Below are 25,294 nucleotides of genomic sequence, written 5' to 3'. Positions count from 1 at the left end.
CATTTTTATTCGATCAAGGATGTGTTATAGTCTTGGTCCTTTCTTGTAGAGAGATAACACTTTGTCAGCCATAAATAAAGTGGATCTATGTTCTTTCTTTTCTGGCAGAGAAACTAAATCCCTTATTTTCCTTCTAAATTTGGGTCTTCATCTGATCATTAATATTTACTGTTCAGCTGCATTCATCTTTCCATTAAAAAAAATCAGTAGAATCAAACAAAATTGTAAGGCAAGTTTTAAAATAGAAATAGACCTTAAAAAAAAATCTTTAATAACTTGGCTGCCTTTCAACAAATGTTTGTAGTGTCTTGAAAAAAAGCCAAGTTATTTATTTAAACGCATGCAAACTCTGCTAGCTGAACCCCATCGTTTAACAATAAATGATGCTTTTGCTGATAAATGATTCTCTTTATGTAGCCTAGCAAATGTAATGGGGGGTGATGTTTGAAAGCAGATGAACATTCAGTTGCTTTGTGCTTACATCTATTATAGTATGATTAAAAAACAAGCTCCTCAATTAAACCTCCAAGTCCCACCTTAAATCCATCAGTCCAATTCACTGTCAATAAATTGTCTACCTTTATTCTTTTGTCTTTGTTTTTGTTTTTCCTTTTCTTTTTTCCTTTGATAGCCCAAAAAGGCCAATGGTTGAGTGGATTTTTTGACTATGGATCTTTCTCGGAGATTATGCAGCCCTGGGCACAGACAGTGGTGGTTGGTAGAGCCAGGTAAGAGCACTTTTGTTTTAGAAGCTCTTTTTATTCCCAAGTAAATGTAATAAAGAGTCATAGCTATATAGATTATTATGTAGATCATTAGCAATAAAGCTCTTTGTCTAAACTTAGTGTTAGATGTTTGCCATAACCAAGGTAGCCTACTGGTTCTCAGTAGTCATTTAGAGTATCATTCCAATCCAGAACCTGAATTTGACCATCTTTCGTTTTTAATGCTTTGGGAACTACAAAGCCCAGCTACAATAGCCATCACCAGTTACTTCCCCTTGCCCCAAGACTACTTTTCTTCAGGAACAGATACCATATGGTTCTCCATGTACCCTGAGAGGAATTTCTTCCTGGCATTATGATTACTGAAGTGTCTTAGAATATTTTATTGTAATGGGTTAGAGCCAGATTTGAATTACCAAAAAAAAATTGTTTTCTACCTGAAAAAGCTGAAGTAGGCTTCTGAGATTCCCATATTCTTCAAGTGGGAAATTGAAGTTCCTATTAGATTTTAATGCTCACTCTAAGAAGTGCTTCACTCTACAGCAAGCTCTGTGCAAAATAATCTGCCATGCTCACTATAACGAGCCCCTGCCAAGCCTGATCTTAATCTAGGTCTGTGCTGTAGAGAATGCTGCCTGAGAGATCCACATCAGGGGCTCACCTTCCTCCAGGGGGCAATCAGTTTTTCTTATCTTGATGAGAAGAGGCACCTGCTGAAGATTCTCCAACATACCACATTGGCTTGAGATTTAGATTCTAGCCTTGAAAATAATTCTAGGCTTTGTGGTTCTCTCAGTGTAGCAGGTCAGCACACCTCATGTAGCCAGTGACAAGGAGCCATCAGATGGCAAATCCCATAGATGGTGTCTTCTGTGACACTGAATAGGAATCAGGCCTAGAGTCATCTGAGACAGAAACTCAGAAACTAGCTATTCATTTTCTTTCAAGTGTCAGGTCTTTTGCCTTACCCCAAGCTTCTGGATCCCTATGAGAATTATTTTGTGTTGGTAAAATTGCTGCTAAGGAGGTAGAAGTGGGGCATACATTAGAACTAGAGCCCTCCCTCCCAGAACCTATCGGCTAGTTACACGGGCCTCATGTTATGCTGGAACCGGCCTGTTTGAGTTTGTTTAATGTCTGTTTTGCTTCACTTTTCCTGAACACAAAATATAACAGACTTTATGCCTTCCAAAGCCAAACTTTTGTTAAGATCTTTAAGCTGTTCCTATGGGATATGAGAGAACACTGCTTTATACTTAAGATTAGAAGAATAGGGATTAGTCCACAACCAGTATTAGTCCAGCCAGGCTTTGCTTTGCTCTGCCATTGTTTATCCTAACACTCACTGACTTCTTCCTTTCTTTCTATCTGATGAGTTCTGGGCTTCTTACTCCAAGCACATACACATGCTCACTAGTATATAAAACACAAATGGAGCTAGCTTCTTTCAAAAGCAGTGGCATTTCAGAAATAAATATAAATGTATTCTTCTGGGATTGTTACTGTAAGTGCTGCCAAAACTCATCTTTGGTATGTATGTTTGGAATATGTGTGCTATTGGCTGTAAATTGTCTTTTATTATTCCATGGCACCTTGTCCAGGGACACACTATAAAACAAGATGTAGCATCTTCATGTGCTAGCCTGATAAAATTTATATGAAGTATAATAGAAAACAGAAGTTGTTCTGAGCTGTTTTCAAGTTCAATAAATAACTGTAATACTCGGATAAAGATGTTCTTTATTAGGTCACATGGGCCCTAATATATAAGTTATAAGTTACCGATTTAGGGTGGCTTTTGCAATTACAAGTTTCCAGTTGGATTGTTAATCATTGTGAACAGAAATATTTCTAAACCCTCCTGTGTACCTTCTGCTCATTGTCTGGTTGTCTAGAGGGCTGTTGATTCTGATTCAATGCAGGCAAGTGACAAGGGGGTACTGGGTGGTCTCCACTCAGCCCCAGTTAGGTCTCTTGTGGTGAAAAGAATCCATTTCCAGTAGCCAATGTAGCAGCCAAAGACCATCCTTCATGGAAAAGTTTGTTACAGGGATGTCGTAGAGAATAAGAGACTATAACACAGCCCAGCCCCAGCCCAGAGGAATGCCACTGAGAGAATGAAGGCTGAATCACATCTTCCCAAATACCAACTCACCCTATATTTTGCATCTCCCTCTTGGTTCCTCTTCCTTCTCTTCATCTCTGATTTGTTCTAGGAAATCTTTATGAGGACCAATTTAGGAAAATATTCTAAAGTATAGATGCAGAAGCTTCAAGCTCCTGAAAAGTTTTTTAAATTAACATAGCTTTGAAATTAAAGATATTTCTGATAATAGGTTTCACCAAGACTACTAAAAGCTATTCTTGTCTCATTGTTCCTTTACAGTGAACATGTGCCAAGGGCTTTTTAACCACTTGCCTACTCTTGGCACATTTTTTTTCTTCATCCTCATGACATGCCTATACATTCCCCATCCACAAGCCTACTGTACTCTTCAAACCTCATCTTAGGGGGCTGGAGAGATGGCTCAGCAGTTAAGAACACTGGCCGTTCTTGCAGAAGACCCAGGTTCAAATCCTAGCACCCACATGGCAGCTAACAACTGTCCCTAACTCCAGTTCCAGGGCATCTGACGGCCTCTTCTGTCCTCTGTGGGCATTGCGCGACATGGGTGCACTTACCTATACACAGGCAATATACACATACACATAAAATAATAAATTAAAAAAAATTTTTTTAATCTCATCTTAGAACCACATTATTGATATCCCACAGAAAACCACAGCTCTATTTCTATAAAACTAACTCTCATGAAAAATAACTGTCCTTCAGGCATCTACTGCCTTTTAGACCATTTCCTACCGTCTTCATCAAGAGACAATTGACAGAAAACTGAGAATTTCATTTGACAACCACAGAAGTAGTTGCGTGGTGGCACACACTTTTAGTCCCAGCACTCGGGAGGCAGAGGCAGATGGATCTCTGTGAGTTCAAGGCCAGCCTGGTCTATAGTGAATTCCAGGACAGCTGGGGCTACAGGGAGACCTGTCTCAAAAAGACCAAATTAAATAAATAAATACATACATACATACATACATACATACATACATACATACATACATACATAAATGTATGTTTAAAAAAAATATAGAGGCTTCCTTAGTACAATTCTGCTTGAATTTATCCTGATGCAGCATTTTAGAATATGAATGATTGTGAGAGTGGTTTTCCATCATATTTACAAAGTAAATACCAAACCCATAAAGTCTCATATTTAACCCCAGGAAGTCAGTCTTCCCTGCTGTTGTTTGCTTCTGGTTTTTTCCCCCAGTTTTTGTATAGGAATGAAAAACAAATGCCTAGTTATAATCTTGATGTGCATTGTGCTATTCATCTAATTTTTTATCAGGTTAGGAGGAATACCTGTGGGAGTAGTTGCCGTAGAAACCCGAACTGTAGAACTCAGTATCCCAGCTGATCCTGCAAACCTGGATTCTGAAGCCAAGGTAGGTCACCTAAAGTACACTGTGCATATGCTTGGAGTGTCTTTGTGTCTGGAGTTCCTCTTCTGCAGTGTCTGCAGATCCATTGGGAATATTGCAAAACACCAGATTTTAGGGGAACGGTAGCAGCAGCCTTGAGTGGTTACAGACTGTTGTGTGATCACTTTCAAGATGACTCTTGATAAACTGCAAGCAGAGTTCCTCGAAAAAAAATTTTTTTTTTGTCTTTTTGAAGCAGGATCTCCCTGTAGCCCCAGCTGTCCTGGAACTCACTATGTAGACCAGGCTGGCCTTGAACTCACAGAGATCCTCCTGCCTCTGCCTCCCAAGTGCTGAGACTACAGGCATGCGCCACCACACCCGGCTGCTCCTAGAAAAAAAATTTTTTTTTAAATTAAATTAAATTACAGTGGTCTTGGTGATGCTAGAAAGCAGTCTCGTTTTGTTGGGGAAGTGAGCTTACAAAGGCATCTCTGCCCCAGATTCTGTGAGCAGACATGGAAGAGCTACAACTAGAAGTGACAATGCAGTCTTGCTTAGGGCTAGATGTGAACACTGTAGACCGTCTCTTTTTAAAAATGGATTATGTTTGTATATTTTGTCACCATCTTGAAAGTGAGGCTTTGGGGAGAGCAGCTGTAAGGAGTTCACTCAGTAGTGTCACGTCAAGTATCTGGTGATTATCCACAATACCAGCACAGCAGAGAGGTGAAAGGACTTGGAGACTGCACTATTGACTTGCTTCTAAGAGTAGTATAGGCTTAGGGGAAACCTTAATTGGTAAAATGTTTGCCATACAAGCATGAGGACCTGAGTTTGAGTTCCCGAGAACCCACATTTTAAAAAAGAGAAAGCTGGATATGCTGGTACATGCTTATAATCCCATTACTGGGGATACAGAGACCAACAGATCCCTGGGGTTGTTGGCCAGCCTGCCTAGCCTATTTGTGTGAACTCCAGGTCAGTAAAGGGCCCTGTCTCCAAAAAAAGCAAGGTGGGTAGCACCTAACAGTGACACCCAAGATTGACTTCTGACATTTGTATGAATGCACACCTTTCCTACTCCCCAAAACATACACGTAAAGAAAAAGAGAGTGTTTTAATTGAGTTGCCTTTGAAAAGCCTCAACAAGCGTTTCTAAGACTGCCTTAGAAGCAATTAGACTTCTCCTTTTGTCTAAGGAGTACTAGTATAATCAGGACCCAAAAGAAGAGTACTTAAGGCCAAAGATCCAGGATCCTTTCTTTTTTTTTTTTTTTTTTTTTTTTTTTTTTTTTTTTCCCTTCACTTCAAGATGATCCTCTTGAATAACTGTTTACTTGGTTTGAGTTTACTGTTTTTGATAAATAACAGTTTGTTCAGTTTGGAGAGATTCTCCTTCAGACTACGTTGCTAATTTCTTCTTTGACTTTCCTCAACAGATAATCCAGCAGGCTGGTCAGGTTTGGTTCCCAGACTCTGCATTTAAGACCTATCAAGCTATCAAGGACTTCAACCGTGAAGGGCTACCTCTAATGGTCTTTGCTAACTGGAGAGGCTTCTCTGGTGGGATGAAAGGTGATAACAGACTGGGGAGATAGCAACTAGTCTGGTGTTGGCTGGAGGGGCATCTGTGACCACTGAGTAGGAGCTGGGAGGGAGAGATAGAAGGTGGGTGGGATGGTAGAGTATAAGTAATGAAGACCCTGTAGGTATCCTGACAGTTCATTATCCTAGGGTTTTGGGGGATTTTGTTACCTCTGAAATATATTCTAGGTTGACAGTTCTAATGTAAACATATATATTTTATAATGAAACAAAAATTACAGAATATTCTAGTGTTGTCTAGGTGGGTTACTATTGTAGATTTGGCTCTCATAGGCAAATGTCAGACAATCCTGACAGTTCTTGGAAATATTACTGTACTTCTCTGCCCATCTTTTTGGAGTCTGATCTTCATTCACATTACTCTCTAACATTCTCTGGTAACTAAGATATATTCTGAAATTAGCAATAACTGGAAGAAAATGAACAGATTCTATACCAGAGGCTGTCCATGTGGCAATTTGTGATGCATTTTATTATCTGCCAACAGTCCTGGACCTGTGGCTCTACCAGGTTAGACCATTATAAAGACTCTACTCCATGTTAATGGGAATTTCTTAGTGATTAGCAGTCCGTGTCACTATTAACTAAGAATCCTCCATAAATAGAGCCACTGTGGACAGTCCAAAGAGAACCAAAAGCAACACTGCCCCCTCATGTAACAACCAACACACAGTTGTACAGATGAAAGTCTGACCTGGCGGCTGTGGTGTATGTTGATGGGTACAATCCTCATTCACCTAAGGATTCTGAGATAGTAGAGAGGTTAAGGGAACAAAAGGAGGGAGGTGATATGCTGGAGTGATTTGAGATTGCTAAGGACATAGAAGATGTGAAATAATGAACTTCCATAGGGAACCTGTATTAAGCTTAGAGCAGGAGCATTTGGGCCTGGGGGATGCTACTCTTTTATAGATTATTAGCCATGTGTGAGAGGTATTCACAAGTTTTGCCAGTGATTTTTCCTTGCCTGGTTAGGAAGAGCTCTGTTTAACTAGATAAGCACCTTTAGTCACTGAGCCATCTCGTCAGCCCCTTACATACTTTTGTGAACTATGAAAGTGAATTATCTGTGGAAATACTGTAAAAAAAAAAAAAATGAGAGTGTAGGTTAATCAAGTCAATACTGCACATTTTCACTGAGTTCCTATGTGCAAAGAGCTTCATTAATCACCTCAGAGGAAACAAAGATAAGTCAGAAACAGACATTGCCTCAAGGAGTCAAGTAAAATGTCTCAGGTGGAATGATAAAGCCATAACATACAAGCAGAATACCAAAAGAAGATGCAGGGGTTCAAAAGATGATACCACATTGAAGCTGGGGTTGAGAGGAAAGTTAGCACTCCTTTCATTTATATACATGAGATTCAGTTAGCATTAGCTCCCACTTGATCTCCAGTTCCCTTGCTGTATGTGTTAGGCTGGGATCTAAGTGAATTCACTGCTGTTGCTCCTTAGTGACTTCTCTGCAGGGCATGAATGTGCTCTTCCTGACACACTTGAGAGGGAATCAGCCTGGCTTTCCTGTCTTACCTAGAGTTCAGGGTTCAAAGGTCAGAGAGGTTCCACTTCTAAAAGCCTCAATTCTGCCTGTTTTGGCTCAGTCCCATATTGACTACTAAGCTCTGTTAACGTTAAGAACAAAATTAAGATTTACTGAAGCTAGGGCTGGTGTTACATATCAATAATTCCAGCACTTGGGAGGCTGAAGCAGGAGGATTGATGTGAGCGTGAGGCCAGCCTAAGCTGCATAGCAAGACTGAGTCTCAAAGGGGCACATGGGGGGGGGAGTGGGGGGATAAGGGGTGAAACGGTAGGTATGGGTGTTAATAAAGCTTTTCACCAGAAACTGTATCAACCACTTCCCACTTAACTGTCTTATATAAACACCTATAAGGAGTAAGTTAAATTATTGCCTACATTTTATGTGAATTGAGGCTTTGGGTAAGAAAATATCTTTAAATAATTTGACTTTAAAAAATGACAGCAGGGCTGGAGAGAGGGCTCAGCAGTTAAGCGCACTGGATGTTCTTGCAAAGGACCCAGGTTTGGTTCCCAACACCCACAAGGCAAGTAATAACCATCCCTAACTCCAGTTCCAGAGGATCCAATGTCCTCTTCTGACCTCTACAGGCATTGCATGACATGGGTGCACAGGTGTAAACACATGTAGGCAATACATTCATATACATAAAATAAAAATAAATATTTGTAATGATAGAATTGAGGGAGGGATATAGATTCATCTGTCTTTCTTTAAAAAATTTTTATTTTAACATGTATGTGTGTGTGTGTGTGTGTGTGTGTGTGTGTGTGTGTACCATAGGGTAGTTGTGGAGTCGGTGCTCTCCTTCTACTAGGGATTGAACTGAGGTCAATAGGTTTGTACCCCAAGTACCTTCAGCTGCTGAGCCATCTTGCCAGCCCCCATCTGCCTCTCTAGAGCACAGTTGGCTGATTGGAGAGTAAGATCAGAACTGATCAACTTGGAACATCCCTGGGTGTTCTGAGAAAGTTATCATTTACCTATTTCCTCCACCTTTGGAAATGTCCTTGGTTATTCTAGAAAGAAATAACTATAGTTCAGAAAAAAAACTTCTTTTTTTTTTTGGAGCTGAATGTCATAACAAATTCAAAACTAGCCTGATCTATGTAGTGAGAACTTGTTGCAAAAATAAGTTTTTTTTAAATTGTGGTAAGATATGCATAATACTTATTTGAACAATGTCTAAGTAGTCAATTCACTGGCATTGAATATATTCACAGTGTTGTGTAACAATATTATCTATAGCCCATACTTTATCATTCCCAACTTAAATTCTGTACTCATTAAATAATAACTACTGTTTCTTCTTTCCTGTCCCTATACAGAATTTAGTTACTGGCCTAATATAGTCCAGAGCAAAGTTCTGTCTTCTGAATTTTGGTATTGATGCATCATCCATTTGCACATCACAGACACATAGGCAATAGTGAAGATGGAGAGCTATGTGAGAGTAGGAGGGGAAGAACAGTGTCCATATTTACATAGGGTCAGGGGTTTCCTGCATATTATCTCATGTAAAGGGACCTAAACTGAGAGCCTCTTGTCATTCTTCACATCCCTTAGGGAGATGTTTGCAGTTTTGGTTTCAATACTGGCTAGGGGATTATGCAGGGAGGGAAAATAAACAATTATGCCATCCCTCAGTGCACACAAACACACAGCCAGGAGCCGACTGCACTGTGGGTAAAATGACTCCAAAATTGTGTGTAATGAGTAGGAAAAGATTAGAGACAGCTCTTGCTATGCTGAAAATTGACATTAGTGGAGGGAAAAAAAAACTCTTTACTAGTCGGCCTAGGAGGTCTAATTCGAGCAGTAAAAAATATAAATAAATAAATGAAAGCTTGTCAAGATGGTATTGGTGCTTTTTTCCCAACGAGTTCTATCTGGCCGGAAGGCTATTCAGCATAATGCAAAATTAAATTATAAAAACTGGCTGAATATTTAGATGGAAGAGCCATTTGGAAGCAGTTTATTTAGACGAACCGGCAATGACCCACAACAGGGAGACATCAAGCGTGAAATTTACTAGAAATTAGCACCAGGGTCCCAGCCTCAGCGTGAATAGTTTGATAGGATGCAAATCCCAGTATATTAAGCCGCCTCACTGCTGGTGCTACAGGGTCACTCTCAGCTGGTTTTTCATGTTATACTTATTATTTTTTCCTAGGACAGGTTATAAATAACAATAAAAAAACCACATTTATTGAAAACTTTTAACTGGAATGAAAAGTCTATTTTAAAGTCTCTGATTACTTGGATAGTGAAATACAGTGTCCACTGGCCATAATGAACTCATGAGAGCCATTACATATATGTAGCTTGTGTTGGCCTAATGTTTAACTTGGCTCCTAACATAATCTTGCTTAAGCCAATAAGATCTATTCTAGTTTTGAGAGTGTGGAGCACTGTGGAAACACGTCCACATCCTGTTCCCTTGTTTGGTACACGTGGCTGCCATGGCTTATTCATGACATGAATAAGCCATGGCTTATTATAACAATGAAGGCCCTTGGCAGGGTTGGTACTAAGAGCATGATTCAAAGGCTATGTGTAATCACCATTTTCATGCAGATGTATTTTAACCAGAATACTAGAAAACTCCTGCCTCTTCAGTGAAGAACCTGTCAACTATTTTCCATCTCTAATCCAGTTGCAGTTCTTAGGGGTGGGTAACTGATAAGCATATGTATGTCTTTAAATTTCCCTCTATTTGGGCTGGAGAGGTAGCTCAGCAGTTAAGAGCACTGGCTGGTCTTGCAGGGGACCCAGGTTCGGTTCCCAACACCTACTGGTGGCTAACAACTGTCAGTAACTCCAGTTCCAGGGGAATCCAATGCCCTCTTCTGACCTTGCATGGCACAGGTACACTTACACACATGTAGGCAATACACTCATACCCATGAAATAAAAATAATAAATACTCTTTAAAATTTCCCTATATTGATTCTAGCACAAACCTTCCAAGATCCCCTGCTACTCTTAGCTATGGTTTTACTCTGTTTCTTAAATATGAAGGGCTTTCAGACAATTGTATGTCAGATTATTATTTCAAAATACTTGGTTTAGGGGAGCTTGCAATTTAGTATTAATTAGCATATTGATTGTAGAGTTTGCTTTGTGTTTGTATTTTAATAGCCTGTTTTAGGGATGCTTTGATGGTTGCATTGTTGGTCTGTTGGTGTTCCAGGGTAGATGGGGTTGTTATTTCAGTCCCAAGCACAGCAGTTTTAATGCAGCCTTGCAGTTTTAGGCCTTAACGATATTTGTTTGACAGCCAGAACCATGCCCTTCATATAACTGCTAGTGTGATCAGTACAGTTTCTGACATCTCTGAACAAAATTCCTCTCAACCTCACGCTCTGTTTTCTAGCAAAAAGAATGAGTAAAACAAGGTAGTAGGATGTGGACTTTAGAGCAAAAATGTCTAAGTGTGAAGCTGAGCATGGTAATGCATGCTTTAATCCCAGCAATCAGGACACTGAGGCAGGAAGATCATAAGTTTGAGGCCAACTTGGATTATATAGTAAGAACCTAGCTGAAAAAAAAAAAAACAACAAAGTACTGCATTTGAGTGTCATCTCTGCCATATACTCTTATTTAACTAAGCTCCCATTACTTACCTGTAACTTGAATATATGGAGACGATGATGGATTGATGATGGGCATTTGTACATGTGCATGCATGAGTGTGTGTGTGTACAGTCATGATCACTGATATACAGTAAACTACCAGGATAATATAAAAGAAGAGCCCAAGTCCTTTCCACAAAAATGGAAAATGTGTGCATACTCAACTTCATTCAAAAATATTTTCATAGAACAAGAAATCAAGTGGTATTTTTTTTAATTAAATGAATGAAAATATAAGTAAAGCCTTGCCCTTTGGAGAATTAGATCTGTTAACCATAGGTAGTACAGAGGTAGTTTTTTTGTTTTTTTTTTTTGTTTTCTGAGGTAGGGTCTCACCATGTAGCCCCAGCTGGCCTGGAATTTGCTAAGTAGACTGTCCTAGACTGGCCTCCACATATCTCACCTGCCTCTGCCTCTCCAGTGCTGGGATTAATGGCATACATCACCATGCCTAGACAGAGATAGATTTTGTTATAAATATATATTTAACAAAAAATGAAGAAAGACCGTGGAAACTATGTCTTTGTCTATAACTTAATCTTTCCTTTTCAAGCAGCATACTAACGTCTGTTGTTCCATTTTCACCTTTACGCCTTCCCTTTCTTCTCTATGCATGGCATCACTGAGGGCCACTCCTTTCTACTACTTGTTCTCAAACTCTACTCTTGGCAGCACTGAAAACTGTGCTGCTAATTATACAATTATTTTATTATGTAGCACTGGTTGAAATATCCACTAAAGAATTAATTTAGTTAAAATAATTTGAACTGAGCAATTATTTTCATAACCACAGAATTAGTGTAAAACACTTAAAGTCCTTTATTTCCTGCTCTTCATACAGCAGGGTAATTAGCAGTAAATTTTTTTGGTCTTTGCTTTCTACCCAAAGGAATAAATGTCTTTGTTCTGATCATATATACAGAGTGTGACCATGCACACTGCACATAGAATAGGAAATGTTTCCTGGGGCAACTTGGAATTTCTGAAGTCTTCATAGATAATCCAGGTTGGAACAATGGACAAAGGCATGTGCCTTGCAATGAACCGTGTTCACTGATGGTCTGAATATAGAGCCATTTTTACTCTGGAGAAGGTGGCAGTTTAATTTGCCAGGAACTACAATGAAAGCAATTTCTATTTGGTTTGCTCTTAACTTCTTGAAAAATGCTTCTTTGCCTTAGATTTCCAGAATTGATTTATTCCAAACTGAGATCTTTTCTTTGATAAGAAAGTTTGAACTCAGTTGAACCTGTTATTTGTTGTTTAGAAAGGATCCATTGTGGTTCCACCAAAGTACTCATTAAACTTTGGGAACCATAAACCTAAAACTTTAACGACGTTTAGATTCTAAGCAGCTGGGAAAGGGGAAGAAACCCATTAAAAGTTGGAAAATAAATAGCTGATCCAGTTATCTAAGGACTTGTTTATTTAAGGACCAAAGATCTTTTCCTTCAAGCTAATCCTGGCCTTTGGGAAGATTGTAACATTTACCATAACAGAATGAGATGTGGCTCATCTCTTCATTTGGCTAAGTCAAATTTCATATGTGAATGTGTGTATATGTAATGTAAGTGTGTATATATGTGTGTTCTTCTTATTGATATCCTCTAAAAATACAACTTCAGTAATCTTTCTTGTATTCTTTTAAAAGTATATATTCTCGTTCACTCATTCACTACCTACTTTTTCTCAAGTACTGAGCAGGCCAATGGGTATACAAAGATGAAAATTCCACTTTTTAATCTTTTTTTTTTTACAATTTATTTTTATCTGTATGAGTATATTCTTGCACGTATGTAAGTGCACCTGTGTCGTACAATGCCCTTGGAGGTCAGAAGAATGGTGTTGGATCCCCTGAAACCTGAATTGTGGATGGTTGTTAGCTGCCTTGTTGGTGCTGAGAACCAAGCCCAGGTCCTCTGCAGGAACAGCCAGTGCTCTTAACTGCTGAACCATCTTTCCACCTCTACCACCTCTGCTTTTTTTTTGAAACAAGTCTCACTGTGCAGTCCTAGGTGACCTGGAACTGACCCTATAGTACAGGCTGACCTTCCAACTCATGGTTCTCCTGCTTTAACCTCACAAGTACAAGAATTATAGGCATGCCCCACCTTACCTAGCTTCAGGGTATTTGGGGGGGGGTTCTTTAGATTTTATTTTTTAATTATGTATAGGTGTGTATGTGTGGTGTGTGTATGAGTATGTGCATGCACATACAGGAGCCCACAGAAGCCAGAGGTAGATAGAGCTACAGGTAGTTGTGAACTGCCTAACATGGTTGTTGGGAATTGAACTTGAGTCCTCAGGAAGGGCAAGAAGTGCTCTTAACCACTGAGCCATCTCTCCAGCCCCTGGCTCCAGTTTTTAAAGATGAAGTTTTTGTATGATTCATTGCCATTATCTGCATATTTTAAGAATTTGTTGTACATGAAGAATCATGAGAGAAATTTAAAAAGCTATAATAGTTCCTTCTTTCAGAAAACTTAATGTAGTAAGATAGATCACTTACTGACATGAAAAATATCCAGCATTTATAGAACAAGTATGAATTAACATGGTGAAATCTGAACACAAATATTTTAATACTCATTTTATATTCAGGGAGAATATAAAATTGATATTTGATTTTCTTTTATTTTATGTGTATGAGTGGTTTTTCTGCACGTATGTAAGTGTACCATGCAAGTATAATGCCTGCAGAGGCCAGAAGGGGGCATTGGAGTCCCTAAAATGGTTAAATCAAGGGCCTGCATACTATGTCTTATGAAAGACTGTTTCTCTCCTGTGCTTTTGAAGATCCTCTGGAGTCTTTAATGGGATGTAGGAGGTACCAATCTCTTTACCCTTTGGGGTGACCCCACAGAACCTGTGGTGGCTGGCACCCTAAGATCTGTCACCTCTCCCATAAGTAACCTCCTCATGGAGACACAGTGTGCTATCAAATACTATTTTCTATATGTGTCCCATACATGAGCAATATGTACAGCACTGCTCTCAGGAGGAGAAGTTTGATTTTTTCTAATTTGTCTCATTCTCCACAGATATGTATGACCAAGTGCTGAAGTTTGGTGCCTATATTGTAGATGGCTTGCGGGAGTGCTCACAGCCTGTGATGGTTTATATTCCTCCCCAGGCTGAGCTGCGGGGTGGCTCTTGGGTTGTGATTGACCCCACCATCAACCCCCGGCACATGGAGATGTATGCTGACCGGGAAAGCAGGTAGTGTCCCTTGTCCCTTCTTTATTCTCATTCACTACCTCTTGGGGATCTTCTAGCTCTTGGTTTCCTCTCAGAGAGCATTATAACCAAGACAGCTTCATTTCACTGCCTATTCTGAAAGGACTCAGAGATGAAAAAAATCAGCTTTCCAAATAGTGTCTGCTGGCATGAGAAGGAAACCAGGCTTGGAATCAGACTTTCTCAGTACAGGCCCCCATCCCAGATTTAGTTTACCATGAAGTCCTAACTCAGAAAGATTCTCTCTTTACATGTGTTATTTTGATATGCCTCTTAATAGTCTCTCTCTAGCCAGGCGTGGTGGCACACGCCTGTAATCCCAGCACTCAGGAGGCAGAGGCAGGTGGATCTCTGTGAGTTTGAGGACAGCCTGGTCTACAAAGTGAGTTTCAGGACAGCTGAGGTTACAGGGAGACCCTGTCTCAAAAAAAAAAAAAAGACAAAAAAAAAAAATCTCTCAGGTATATGGTAGAGATTAAATTGGTAGTTATCCAGAGTTCTAGGGGTTAGGGTTGTTTTTGGTTTTGTTTGTTTGTTTTGTCTTTTTGAGGTAGGGTCTCCCTGTAGCCCCAGCTGTCCTGGAACTCACTATGTAGACCAGGCTGGCCTCGAACTCACAGAGATCCAACTGCCTCTGCCTACCGAGTGCTGGGACTAAAAGCGTGTGCCACCATGCCCAGCTTAGGGGTCCTGTTTTTAAGATTTTCTTTTTTATTTATGTGTGTGGGTATCCATGGTGGCCAGAAGTTCTCAGATAACCTGAAACTGGAGTTACAGGTGGTTGTCAGCCACCCCACGTGGGTGCTGGGAGCCAAACTAGAATCCTCTAGAAGAATAATCAGTACTCTAAACCACTGAACCATCTCTCCAGCCCAGTTCTAAGGTTTTAATCCACTGACTATAGAGAAATTTGGAACAGTCTTTGCTGTTCTGAGACTGCTTCTCCTATTGAATGAGCTGACTGGCCACTGATGTACACTACAAAACCCACATTCTGTGACTCCACACCAAAGCTCCTTTCTTCCATTGGACCCAGGGCTTCATTCTAGCTTTCTAAGAGACTAAAGAACAGTGTGTATAGCCCTCAAATCTGCAAAGAAAAGCCCAGATTTGTAAGAAGGTGGTACCTGAAACTACTTAAACAACTCAAGCCCAGCACGCTCTTGTAATGTGTTCTCAGCCCTTTCCTGAGAATATGAGCAGCATTATCCATGCACCTGACTACTTCCCATCATTTTATTGAAGCATCTACTTCTTTTCCCTGTAATTTTAGCCTTCTGCTTCAAAAGCTGCTTAGAGTTCAGTAGTTTCACTGTCAAATCCCTAGGTTGAATTTCTGCATTAAGGAGTTTTTGTTTTGTTTTGTCTTTTTGAGACAGGGTCTCCCTGTAGCCCCAGCTGGCCTGGAACTCACTATGTAGACCAGGCTGGCCTCGAACTCACAGAGATCCAACTGCCTCTGCCTACCGAGTGCTGGGACTAAAAGCGTGTGCCACCATGCCCAGCTTAGGGGTCCTGTTTTTAAGATTTTCTTTTTTATTTATGTGTGTGGGTATCCATGGTGGCCAGAAGTTCTCAGATAACCTGAAACTGGAGTTACAGGTGGTTGTCAGCCACCCCACGTGGGTGCTGGGAGCCAAACTAGAATCCTCTAGAAGAATAATCAGTACTCTAAACCACTGAACCATCTCTCCAGCCCAGTTCTAAGGTTTTAATCCACTGACTATAGAGAAATTTGGAACAGTCTTTGCTGTTCTGAGACTGCTTCTCCTATTGAATGAGCTGACTGGCCACTGATGTACACTACAAAACCCACATTCTGTGACTCCACACCAAAGCTCCTTTCTTCCATTGGACCCAGGGCTTCATTCTAGCTTTCTAAGAGACTAAAGAACAGTGTGTATAGCCCTCAAATCTGCAAAGAAAAGCCCAGATTTGTAAGAAGGTGGTACCTGAAACTACTTAAACAACTCAAGCCCAGCACGCTCTTGTAATGTGTTCTCAGCCCTTTCCTGAGAATATGAGCAGCATTATCCATGCACCTGACTACTTCCCATCATTTTATTGAAGCATCTACTTCTTTTCCCTGTAATTTTAGCCTTCTGCTTCAAAAGCTGCTTAGAGTTCAGTAGTTTCACTGTCAAATCCCTAGGTTGAATTTCTGCATTAAGGAGTTTTTGTTTTGTTTTGTCTTTTTGAGACAGGGTCTCCCTGTAGCCCCAGCTGGCCTGGAACTCACTATGTAGACCAGGCTGGCCTTGAATTCACAGAAATCCATCAGCCTCTGCCTCCCAAGTGCTGGGATTAAAGGTGTGTGCCACCACGCCCAGCTAGGTTGCAGGGTTTCTTATAGCAAATATTAATGTTCTAACAACCAGAAACCTTGCCTTAAACACTTAAAATTTTTTCCACATTAAAAAAATTATGTAATGTCTCTTGACCTAGCCTAGTGTGTCAGACCCAAGTTCCACCAGGACACTAACAGCTGTGGTGCAGGACAATGGGCATCAGCCCTTCCATACATACTTGTACAGCCCAAGTGCTAGAGGTGGTCCCTCTGCCATAGTGCCTATGACTGTTTTTGGAAAACGTGTTTCCTGTCACCTTTATCAGCTGTAAGTGGTGGAATCTGTATTCTCCCTTTGGGATGGAAGTCAACTGGTGTGGTAATGAGCATTATTTTAATTGCTTTATGCTAGGCCTTCTTCATCCCTCACTTAGATGTATCTTTGTTGCCTCCCCAGGGCCACTTCTGTGAACCATGAGTGGGCAAAACGATAATGAAGCTATTTCCTGGTCCACAAATTGTAACTGGCCTCATTTTGTTGTGTTCTTTCCTTTAAAGCGCCTCTGTTTTTGTTTTGTTCTGTTTTCTTTCTTTGATCCAGGGGATCCGTTCTGGAACCAGAAGGGACAGTAGAAATCAAATTCCGCAAAAAGGATCTGGTGAAAACCATGCGTCGGGTGGACCCAGTCTACATCCACTTGGCTGAGCGATTGGGTATGTCTGCATGTCCTCCTAGCAAATCAATGAGCCATTCAGCTGATATGTAATGAGTGCATTCATAGGTCAGGGGAGGAGGCACTGAAGCATTTGATCAAATTCATGATAATCTTTATTTACTGTCCTCTGTATGGCTTACCCTGGTAGATTGACACAGTATGTGTGATAGGAGGGAAAGTGGGCACTGAAAAAGAAAAGTCACAGGATTTTTCTTCTGCTGTTTCCTTGTAGTACAAATAACCCACCTTAACTGGGATATTCTTGTACAGAATTATTAGCTAGAGGTTGCTTTGATAGGAAGGCTAATCAAGTGGAGAATCTGTGTGACTTAAATATTTCCTATCTCTGCTTGTCTCTTTGGACAACCTGTCTCATATCTGAGGGATGTGAGTCAGTGTCTTGTTATAGAAAAGCCAGTCTCTACTCAAGCAGTGTTTTGAGGTTAGTCTGGGCTACAGAAATGGAAGATTGTACACTGTGCTTCCAGATAGTGGCTGCAGCAGCGTAGCCCTGGGAGCATTCGTGCTGGGTTGCCCAGCCATCACTCTGTTGCTCATTTGCCTTTGCAGCTTTCTGACAGCACTTGTGATTTGAGCATAGTACTAAACTGTGGGAGCCCCGTGATGAGTCCATAGCACAAATGACTTGAATTCTCTTAAAACACTGGTTTTCTGCCCAAGTCTCCCATTGAGCCCCTTGCTATGTCAGTAAAGATAATTGTTTAGGATTCTTTTCTTGGTTGTTGTGTTTTTGTATTTCTAAAAGAACAGAGAGGTTATCTTTAAATGGCAGTGCAACTCAGTGAATGGAAAGTAGAAAGGAGAGATGCTAGCTCATTTATATTACAAAGCTTAATAAACTACCATTTTTTGGGTTCTATATCCTCACCATGTCGGATCAGAAAAACTACAGCATGCTCTTAGAATGGAGAGAACATGTCTAAGGAAGTTGGAACCCTGGGCCATATTACTTGCCAAAAATGGTGACATGTGCTGCAGTAAACCCTGTTTGTGTCCCATTGTTTGCCATTAGGTAACAGCCACTAGTGACTAACCCAATGCAGCCTGATCCTTTTATGGGAAATACACACAGACAAAAAGAAATTGGCAAAAGTTGTTTGTAAAATCTATTGCCACCCAGAATTGTTAAGTTTTTTTTTTCCCTTTTCTTTTCCAAACAGGATAATTACTTCTGACCAACCTCATACACTTTAATTAAAGTAACTGCAGCTCAAGAGCAAGTTACTTACAACTGTACCATAGCAAGAGCTCTAAAAGCTTCAGCTACTGATAAGCATCTCACTTAGATGGCTCATAATTGCTCCTAGCAGTCAGCCATCATTTCTGCTGTTCTCACCACCACTTCTGCATGAAGGCAGCAATGCCATAATTGGAGGACACAAAGAATTGCCCAATTTCCTTTCCTTTTTTTTTACCCTCTTAATATTTCCTCTCTCTCTCTCCTCTCTTCTCTTCTCTCTCTCTCTCTCTCTCTCTCTCTCTCTCTTCTTCTCTCTCTCTCTCTCTCTCTCTCTCTCTCTCTCTCTCTCTCTGGTTTTCTTTCTGGCCAATTTAAAATTTGTCAAAGTCAGTCTTCTTCTGGATCACTGCCCTTTGATATTTCGCGCACTCCATTTGCCACAAACAAGCCGCAGGGCCGCGGTTCATGCTGACTCTAGCAGAAGCAGAGAGCCCCATTTATCTTACACTGCCTGCTGAATTCCTACTCATTAACTGGGGGTTCACTGCCTCTTTTTAACCCCCCAATGGCTGTTATCATCCCTTCAGAGTAACAGGATGGTAGGAAGAAGGACACACTCTTTGCAGAAGGACTTGGTAGTGAGGGGTGCGGGGCCAGAGCTTCCTTCTCTTCACAGAAAATGGTACTGTTCCCACCTCCACCCAGCACCTCTAACTTTAGGAGCAAATGTAGGGGAGAGGGAGGCAATGCCCAAGTGATGGCCATTTAATCATTTGTTACAAATCATCTCATTATCAATTTCCTATCCGTGCTGAAGAAAATCATATTTATTTAACCTTGACCAAAATGGCATTGAGAAAAGAATCTGTTACCTGCTAAATATGAAGCAAGTTCTGGCTCAAGGCATCTTGGGAATATGAATGGGTTTGAACTAGAAATAACTTGCTTGCAGGTAAATTGTTTAACTTCTCTGAAAATCAGATTCTTCATCTATAAAGTGAGAATAACACTCCCTCTTGCTTGTATGAAGATCACATGAATGTATTTTTGCTTCTAACTGCAAAGCTGTTCTCACACACATAAAGTTGGCATCATTTCTTTTCCATCATTAGAAAAAGCAGATGGACACCTAAAGCTCAGGGAACATCACAGAAGAAGAAGTGGGAAGATTGTAAGAGTTAGAGGACCAGGACACCTGCTGGTAGACAATGTCTTCTAGAAATGACAGGGAAGCCACACCCATGAAATCTCAAACAATACAGTTGCCTAAACAAGGTCTGCGCTAGCAGTTGACATGCCAATGTGGATGGGTAAATTTCACAAGGACCCACCCCTAGATGAAGAGCTACAGGTAATCGGTGGCTGCTGAGAGAGATTCAGCTTCTCCAGGGCCGAGCCCCATTACAGGTTATCCAGTCCCAAGGGGTCAGCCCTAAACACATGTACATATGTGTAACTTTAAGTGGACTAAATAGATTATACACCTGTGTACATATTTATATATGTAACAATAATAAGAGGTCATGAAATTGAGAGTGAGCATGAAGAGACATGGAAGGAGTTGGAGGCAGGAGAGAAAGGTGTAGAAATGATATAAATACAGTACTTATATCTAAAATTCTTTAAAAAATCAATTATAAAAAATTCTACATGGGGCTGGAAGGATGGCTCAGTGGTTAAAAGCACCTGCTGCTCTTACAGAGGACCTGGGTTTGATACCCAGCACCCACATGACAGCTAACAACTCTGTAACTCCAGTTCCAAGGGATCCAGCATCCTCTTCTGACTTCCATGGGCATTGCACAACATGGGTGCACTTACATACATGCAGGCAATATACTCATACACATCAAATAATAATAATAAATAAAATGATTTTTAAAAAATTCTACAGAGAAAACAGCAAATCCTTTATGAAAGAAGATGTCACAATCAATTACAAAATATATAAAAGGAAAAGTAGATGGACACGTTCCATATCAAAGATTCTCTGTGGCTCTGGCCCACATTAAAAGTACAGAAGAGAGCCAGCAAGAAGGCTCATTAGGTAAAGGTGCTTATAACCAACTTGACTTCAGTCACTGGAACCCATGTGGTGAAAAGAGAACCAATTTCCACAAGTTGTCCTCTGACCTCCACATGCCCAAACACATATACACTCTATTTTTTAAAAAATATATTTTATTTTTTTATGTGTATGCATGTATTGCCTGCATGTATGTAAGTGCACCATGCATGCAATGCCCAAGGAGGCCAGAAGAGATCCCCTGGAACTGAAGTTATGGACAGTTATTAGATGTTGTGGGTGCTGGGAACTGAACCCCAGTCCTCTGCAGGAACAGCCAGTCTCTTAACCACTGAGCCATCTCTCCAGCTCTTTTTTTTTTAAGAGAAGAAAAGAAATGCAAATGAAACAGAAATAGACCTAGCTTAGACATTTGTAGTCTTTCAGAGATTGTCCATCATAATTACGACACAGCACATCAACCTGGATGTACCACAGCATAGTCTGAGCCTTGGAGGGAATTTACAGTAACTCATCTCCTTTCATAATGCCCATAACCAAAGCCTGCCAAAATGCATTTTTTTTTTTTTTTGGTCTTTTTGAAACAGGCATGTACAACCACGCCCAGCTCAAAATGCCCTTTTAAGAAGTAGGTCAGAAATTACCTGATTTTTCCAGATTGGGAAATTGAAGCAAAAATCAAGGTTAAACTAGCCTTCTAAGATACACAAATGTACTACAACCCAGAATAGAATTCCAAAACCCTAAGCTGCTAGACTAAATAGAGATTCTTGCCCTTCATGAGCTAAAACCAGCTGCACAAAGAATATCTGATTTAGGAGAAAGCCTATAGCAGTGGGTATTATATTCCTGGTCTCTTCCCCAGTCAGCCTCTCTGTACTGAGAACCACAGATCATTTAGACAAACCAGTATACAACTGATTGAGGAAAATTACAATGTATTCTCTAAGGATATGGATACTAATTTTCTGAACAGCTAATCTCTTCCAGAAATTATTTGATTGATTGATTGATTGAGATAGAACAAGTTAGAGATTGAATCCAGGATCTCACACATTTTTACAATGAGTTTTTGTCATTTTCTGTGGCTAGTTTGGATAGGAAGGTTTGCAGGTCTACATTTAGAAAATATGTAAATAGTACATAAAGAGAGCGTTGCCTTTAAAAGTGAACTAAGTCCTGATAGCAGAATGTTCTGCTACTGACACTATGCCAGTTTTGACCCTATGCTCTTAAGACAGTCATTGCAGGGAGGAATGTATCCCACCATTTCGGTTGTCTAAAGGAAATTAAGTTCCTTCTGGAAAGACAGTCTCAGACCTCCCAGGCCTTTTTTGTCTCAATGCCATTCTTGTGCTACCTCTTAGAACTGGAGCAGAGAGAATAGCTGTGGAGCAAGACTGCTATGCTAGTCTGGCCTCTCCAGTGCTATGACTTGAGGTCTTTGCATGGATCTCTACCTTCCTCTTACATTCAGAGAGAGATGGCAAACCAATTTAGATGGAGAAAGAATTGTTCAGATCCAGTGTGAAGCAATTTTAAGTCCTCCACTCTCCCTCTCCCACAGTACAAAGAGTACCTGGGGCAAAGGGGTCACAGGTCACAGAGGGACCCTTGTTCTCCATCATGGCCCTGTTTCTGACAGCTGGCAGCCTGCCATATAGCTCCTTAGCTCTTTCCATATGCAACTGCCCTGATAGCTGGCACAAGCTTCAGCAGCCCCAGCTGAGCACCACCACTGGCCCTCACCTGGTCTTTCCAGGCCCATCCAGCATCCAACATGGCTAATGGCCTAAGGTACCTGGTACATATGGGGTATTAGATGAGGATTTGCATGTAAAAATCTTCCAAGAATGCCTTCTTCCAAGGCTGCCTCTTTAGTAGCTGAAATGACAGGAAAGGAGTATTTTGGCTGCTGGAAACTCAGGAGTTACCATCTAAGTAGTATATGTTTCCCATCTTTTTTTTCTTTTTTTTTTTTTTGTCTCCTTGAGACAGGGTCTCCCTGTAGCCCCAGCTGTCCTGGAACTCACTATGTAGACCAGGCTGGCCTCGAACTCACAGAGATCCACCTGCCTCTGTCCCCCAAGTGCTGGGATTAAAGGCATGCACCACCATATTCAAGCTGTAAACTGAAAAGAGCCACTGTTGCTTGTCTGACAGAAAGAGGTATCTTTGCCTCAGAAGTCTAGACTAGGAAATAAAGATGTTCCAATACATGTGCCTTGAAAGTAGCTTCTCACCTGTAATGCATGGAGTGTCCTAACTGGCACTCCGTTCACTGTCCTTTGTCGTAAGGAAGGTGATAAGAAACCAAAATTTCTACCATGAAGGTAAGTAAAGATTTTGCTTCCTCCCCTAAGATGGTAGTACCTGACAACCTACCTCCTCACATTAATTCACAACCTGTTTGGCTTGATGTAATTTAGTGAGACAGTGACATTTTCTGGGAAGGAGGAAGAGTCATTTTAGTTTGATCATTTGATCTGATTATGTTTATAAAAGTAGCTGGCCTCACCCACTCCCAGGAAGCCATTATTCACAATTCTGTTAGGTTAGATGATTTAGCAGGGATTTTGTTAGAGTGCACCCAGGCTTCTCTCTCCTGAAAGCTGTCCTCAAAATATAGCCAAGACCTTCTTCTCCACTTGTTCTCAGTTGGGTCAAATCCTTACCTTCCCACCTGTCAGCCTTAGGGATAACAGATCAGAGAAGGAAAATAATGAAGACCACAGAGGGATAGGGCCATTAGGATTCAGAAAAGTCTGTACCGTGTCCTCACTTTTCACGTGGACACATTTGTATGAGGGCACAGGGAAAAGACCAGCGGGAGAATAATGCATTTTAAATTTTTTATTTGGAAATCTGTAAGCCTTTAATGATTTTTTTTTTTTTTAAATATGAACAGTAGCCGGGTGTGGTGGCGCATGCCTTTAATCCCAGCACTCAGGAGGCAGAAGCAGAGGCAGGCGGATCTCAGTGAATTCAAGGCTGGCCTGGTCTACATAGTGAGTTCCAGGACAGCTGGGGCTACAGGGAGACCCTGTCTCAAAAAAGACAGAAAAAAAAAAAAAAATCAGTAAGCTGGGTGTGGTGACGCACACCTATAATCCCAGAACTCAGGAGGCAGAAGCAGATGAATCTCTGTGAGTTCAAGGCCAGCCTGGTTTACATAGCGAGCTCCAGGCCAGCTGGAGCTACAGGGAGACCCTGTCTTTAAAAAAAAAAAAAAAAAAAAAAAAAAATTAACAGTAGAATACTAACACTATTGCAAGGAACTCCTGGGTTAAACCCCTTGAGAAGATTGCGGTTAAAATCAATATGCAAATGCAGTTGTATTTAGGTAGGTATAGTCTCCTTTGAAGAAAAGTAGATATATGAAAATGGGATGTTAAAAAACCAGATACATTGGGAGAAATTATTCCCATTACAAAAGGATTATTTGCTTTACCAAAGGATTCACTGCAGGGTTCCTTTTAAACAGCTCCCTAAGGGCATTTAAAACAGAATCTGATTTACACAGTTTTTCAAGAATGCTTTTGTATTTTTTTAAAGGCATACCTGTTATGCATACAGAAATATAGAAATACTTTTGCATGTTTTTTTTTAACTTTTTCTCACTGCCTCCATGAAGAAAAAATTTTCAACATAGAAAATGTGGTTACTTAGTTCTACTAAATAGCTATTTATGTTTGTATTTTGGTCTTTTTTATGCTGAGGTTAAGAGGGTGTGTGTGTTAATATCTATGATATTCAGGGAGCTTTGAAGGGAAGATGGTCTAGCATCCTAAGTATTTAACCAACCAAAGCAAATTGCTTCTTTAAGAAAAGAAAGAGCCCATAAAAGTTAAAATTGGGCCGGGTGTGGTGGCGCACATCTTTGATCCCAGCACTTGGGAGGCAGAGGTAGGCGGATCTCTGTGAGCTCAAGGCCAGCTTGGTCTACATAGTGAGTTCCAGGACAGCTGGGGCTACAGGGAGACCCTGTCTCAAAAGACCAAAAAAAAGTTAAAATTGGGTTTAAATTTACATGGGCTTCTTAAAATTCAGAATGTCTTTTGAAAAACCCTTCAGTATTTTCATAAAACTTTTTACCCATTTACCAAATTAGGATTATAAATAAGAAACTGAGCTCAAAAAAATGAAAACACTTTCTGCAGGGTGGCTGAGAATTTTTATTCTAGGCTTTAAAGGTCTCAGCCCCCCAGATCTTTCTCCGTGGGCTATGTCTGCTACCTGGGGTAGGCCTGGCCCTCTCCTGCCCCACTTCAGTGTTAGGCACATGCTGCAAAGGCCAGCTGCTCTTCCATGTGTTTCTCTCTCCCACCTCATAGAGGAGACCTGTGTCTCTACGTGTGTCCTGGCGTCAGGGCACATCTGACAGGCTACTGTGTTTGGGATACATTTTAAGTAGTGGGTCAGTTTAAGTAGCTTTCAAGAACCAGGACTTTGAAGCCAAGCTACCTACACTGCACCCCCAGCTTTAGTCTCTTGGCTTCATAGCCTTTGGCAAGCTGCTTAACTTTTTGTCCCTTAGTTTCCTTGTCTATAAGGTTGTAGTCTTTCAGAGCTGATGTATTAGGTAAAATGGAAAGTGCTTAAGCAGCACCAGCATAGTGATATCTCAGTAATATTAGTTCTTTGTATTTGATAGGGTTAGTGATGCCTCTTTACATTAAAATTATTTAATTATAAGATTTTGTTTTTAGGATTTCATGGGGATAGTTTTTATTTGGGGAAGGAATGGGAGTAACCCACCTTTTCATTTCAGCTTTTGTCTGAAGTAGAGTTCTAGTTAAGAATGACTTTCCTCTCTGTAGCACATAGACTCTCTC

The 25,294-nt window shown here is 40.6% G+C and overlaps 1 protein-coding gene across 5 annotated transcripts in view; it reads left to right on the top strand.

The window, feature by feature from the left end:
* Acaca (acetyl-CoA carboxylase alpha) overlaps positions 1 to 25,294 on the top strand; it is a 284,858-nt gene that overhangs the window by 240,880 nt on the left and 18,684 nt on the right. For all 5 annotated transcript variants that reach the window (XM_029562520.1, XM_008831314.2, XM_017797626.2 and 2 more), the window contains 5 exons: positions 632 to 728; positions 4,136 to 4,232; positions 5,651 to 5,786; positions 14,034 to 14,211; positions 17,118 to 17,230. In XM_029562520.1, the coding sequence (XP_029418380.1) occupies positions 632 to 728; positions 4,136 to 4,232; positions 5,651 to 5,786; positions 14,034 to 14,211; positions 17,118 to 17,230 (621 nt within the window). The remainder of the gene's footprint in view (positions 1 to 631; positions 729 to 4,135; positions 4,233 to 5,650; positions 5,787 to 14,033; positions 14,212 to 17,117; positions 17,231 to 25,294) is intronic.

Source organism: Nannospalax galili, unplaced genomic scaffold (genome assembly GCF_000622305.1).
Source record: "Nannospalax galili isolate Female #2095 unplaced genomic scaffold, S.galili_v1.0 scaffold1430, whole genome shotgun sequence".
Classification (NCBI taxonomy): domain Eukaryota; kingdom Metazoa; phylum Chordata; class Mammalia; order Rodentia; family Spalacidae; genus Nannospalax; species Nannospalax galili.
This window is presented reverse-complemented; position numbering and strand designations above follow the sequence as displayed.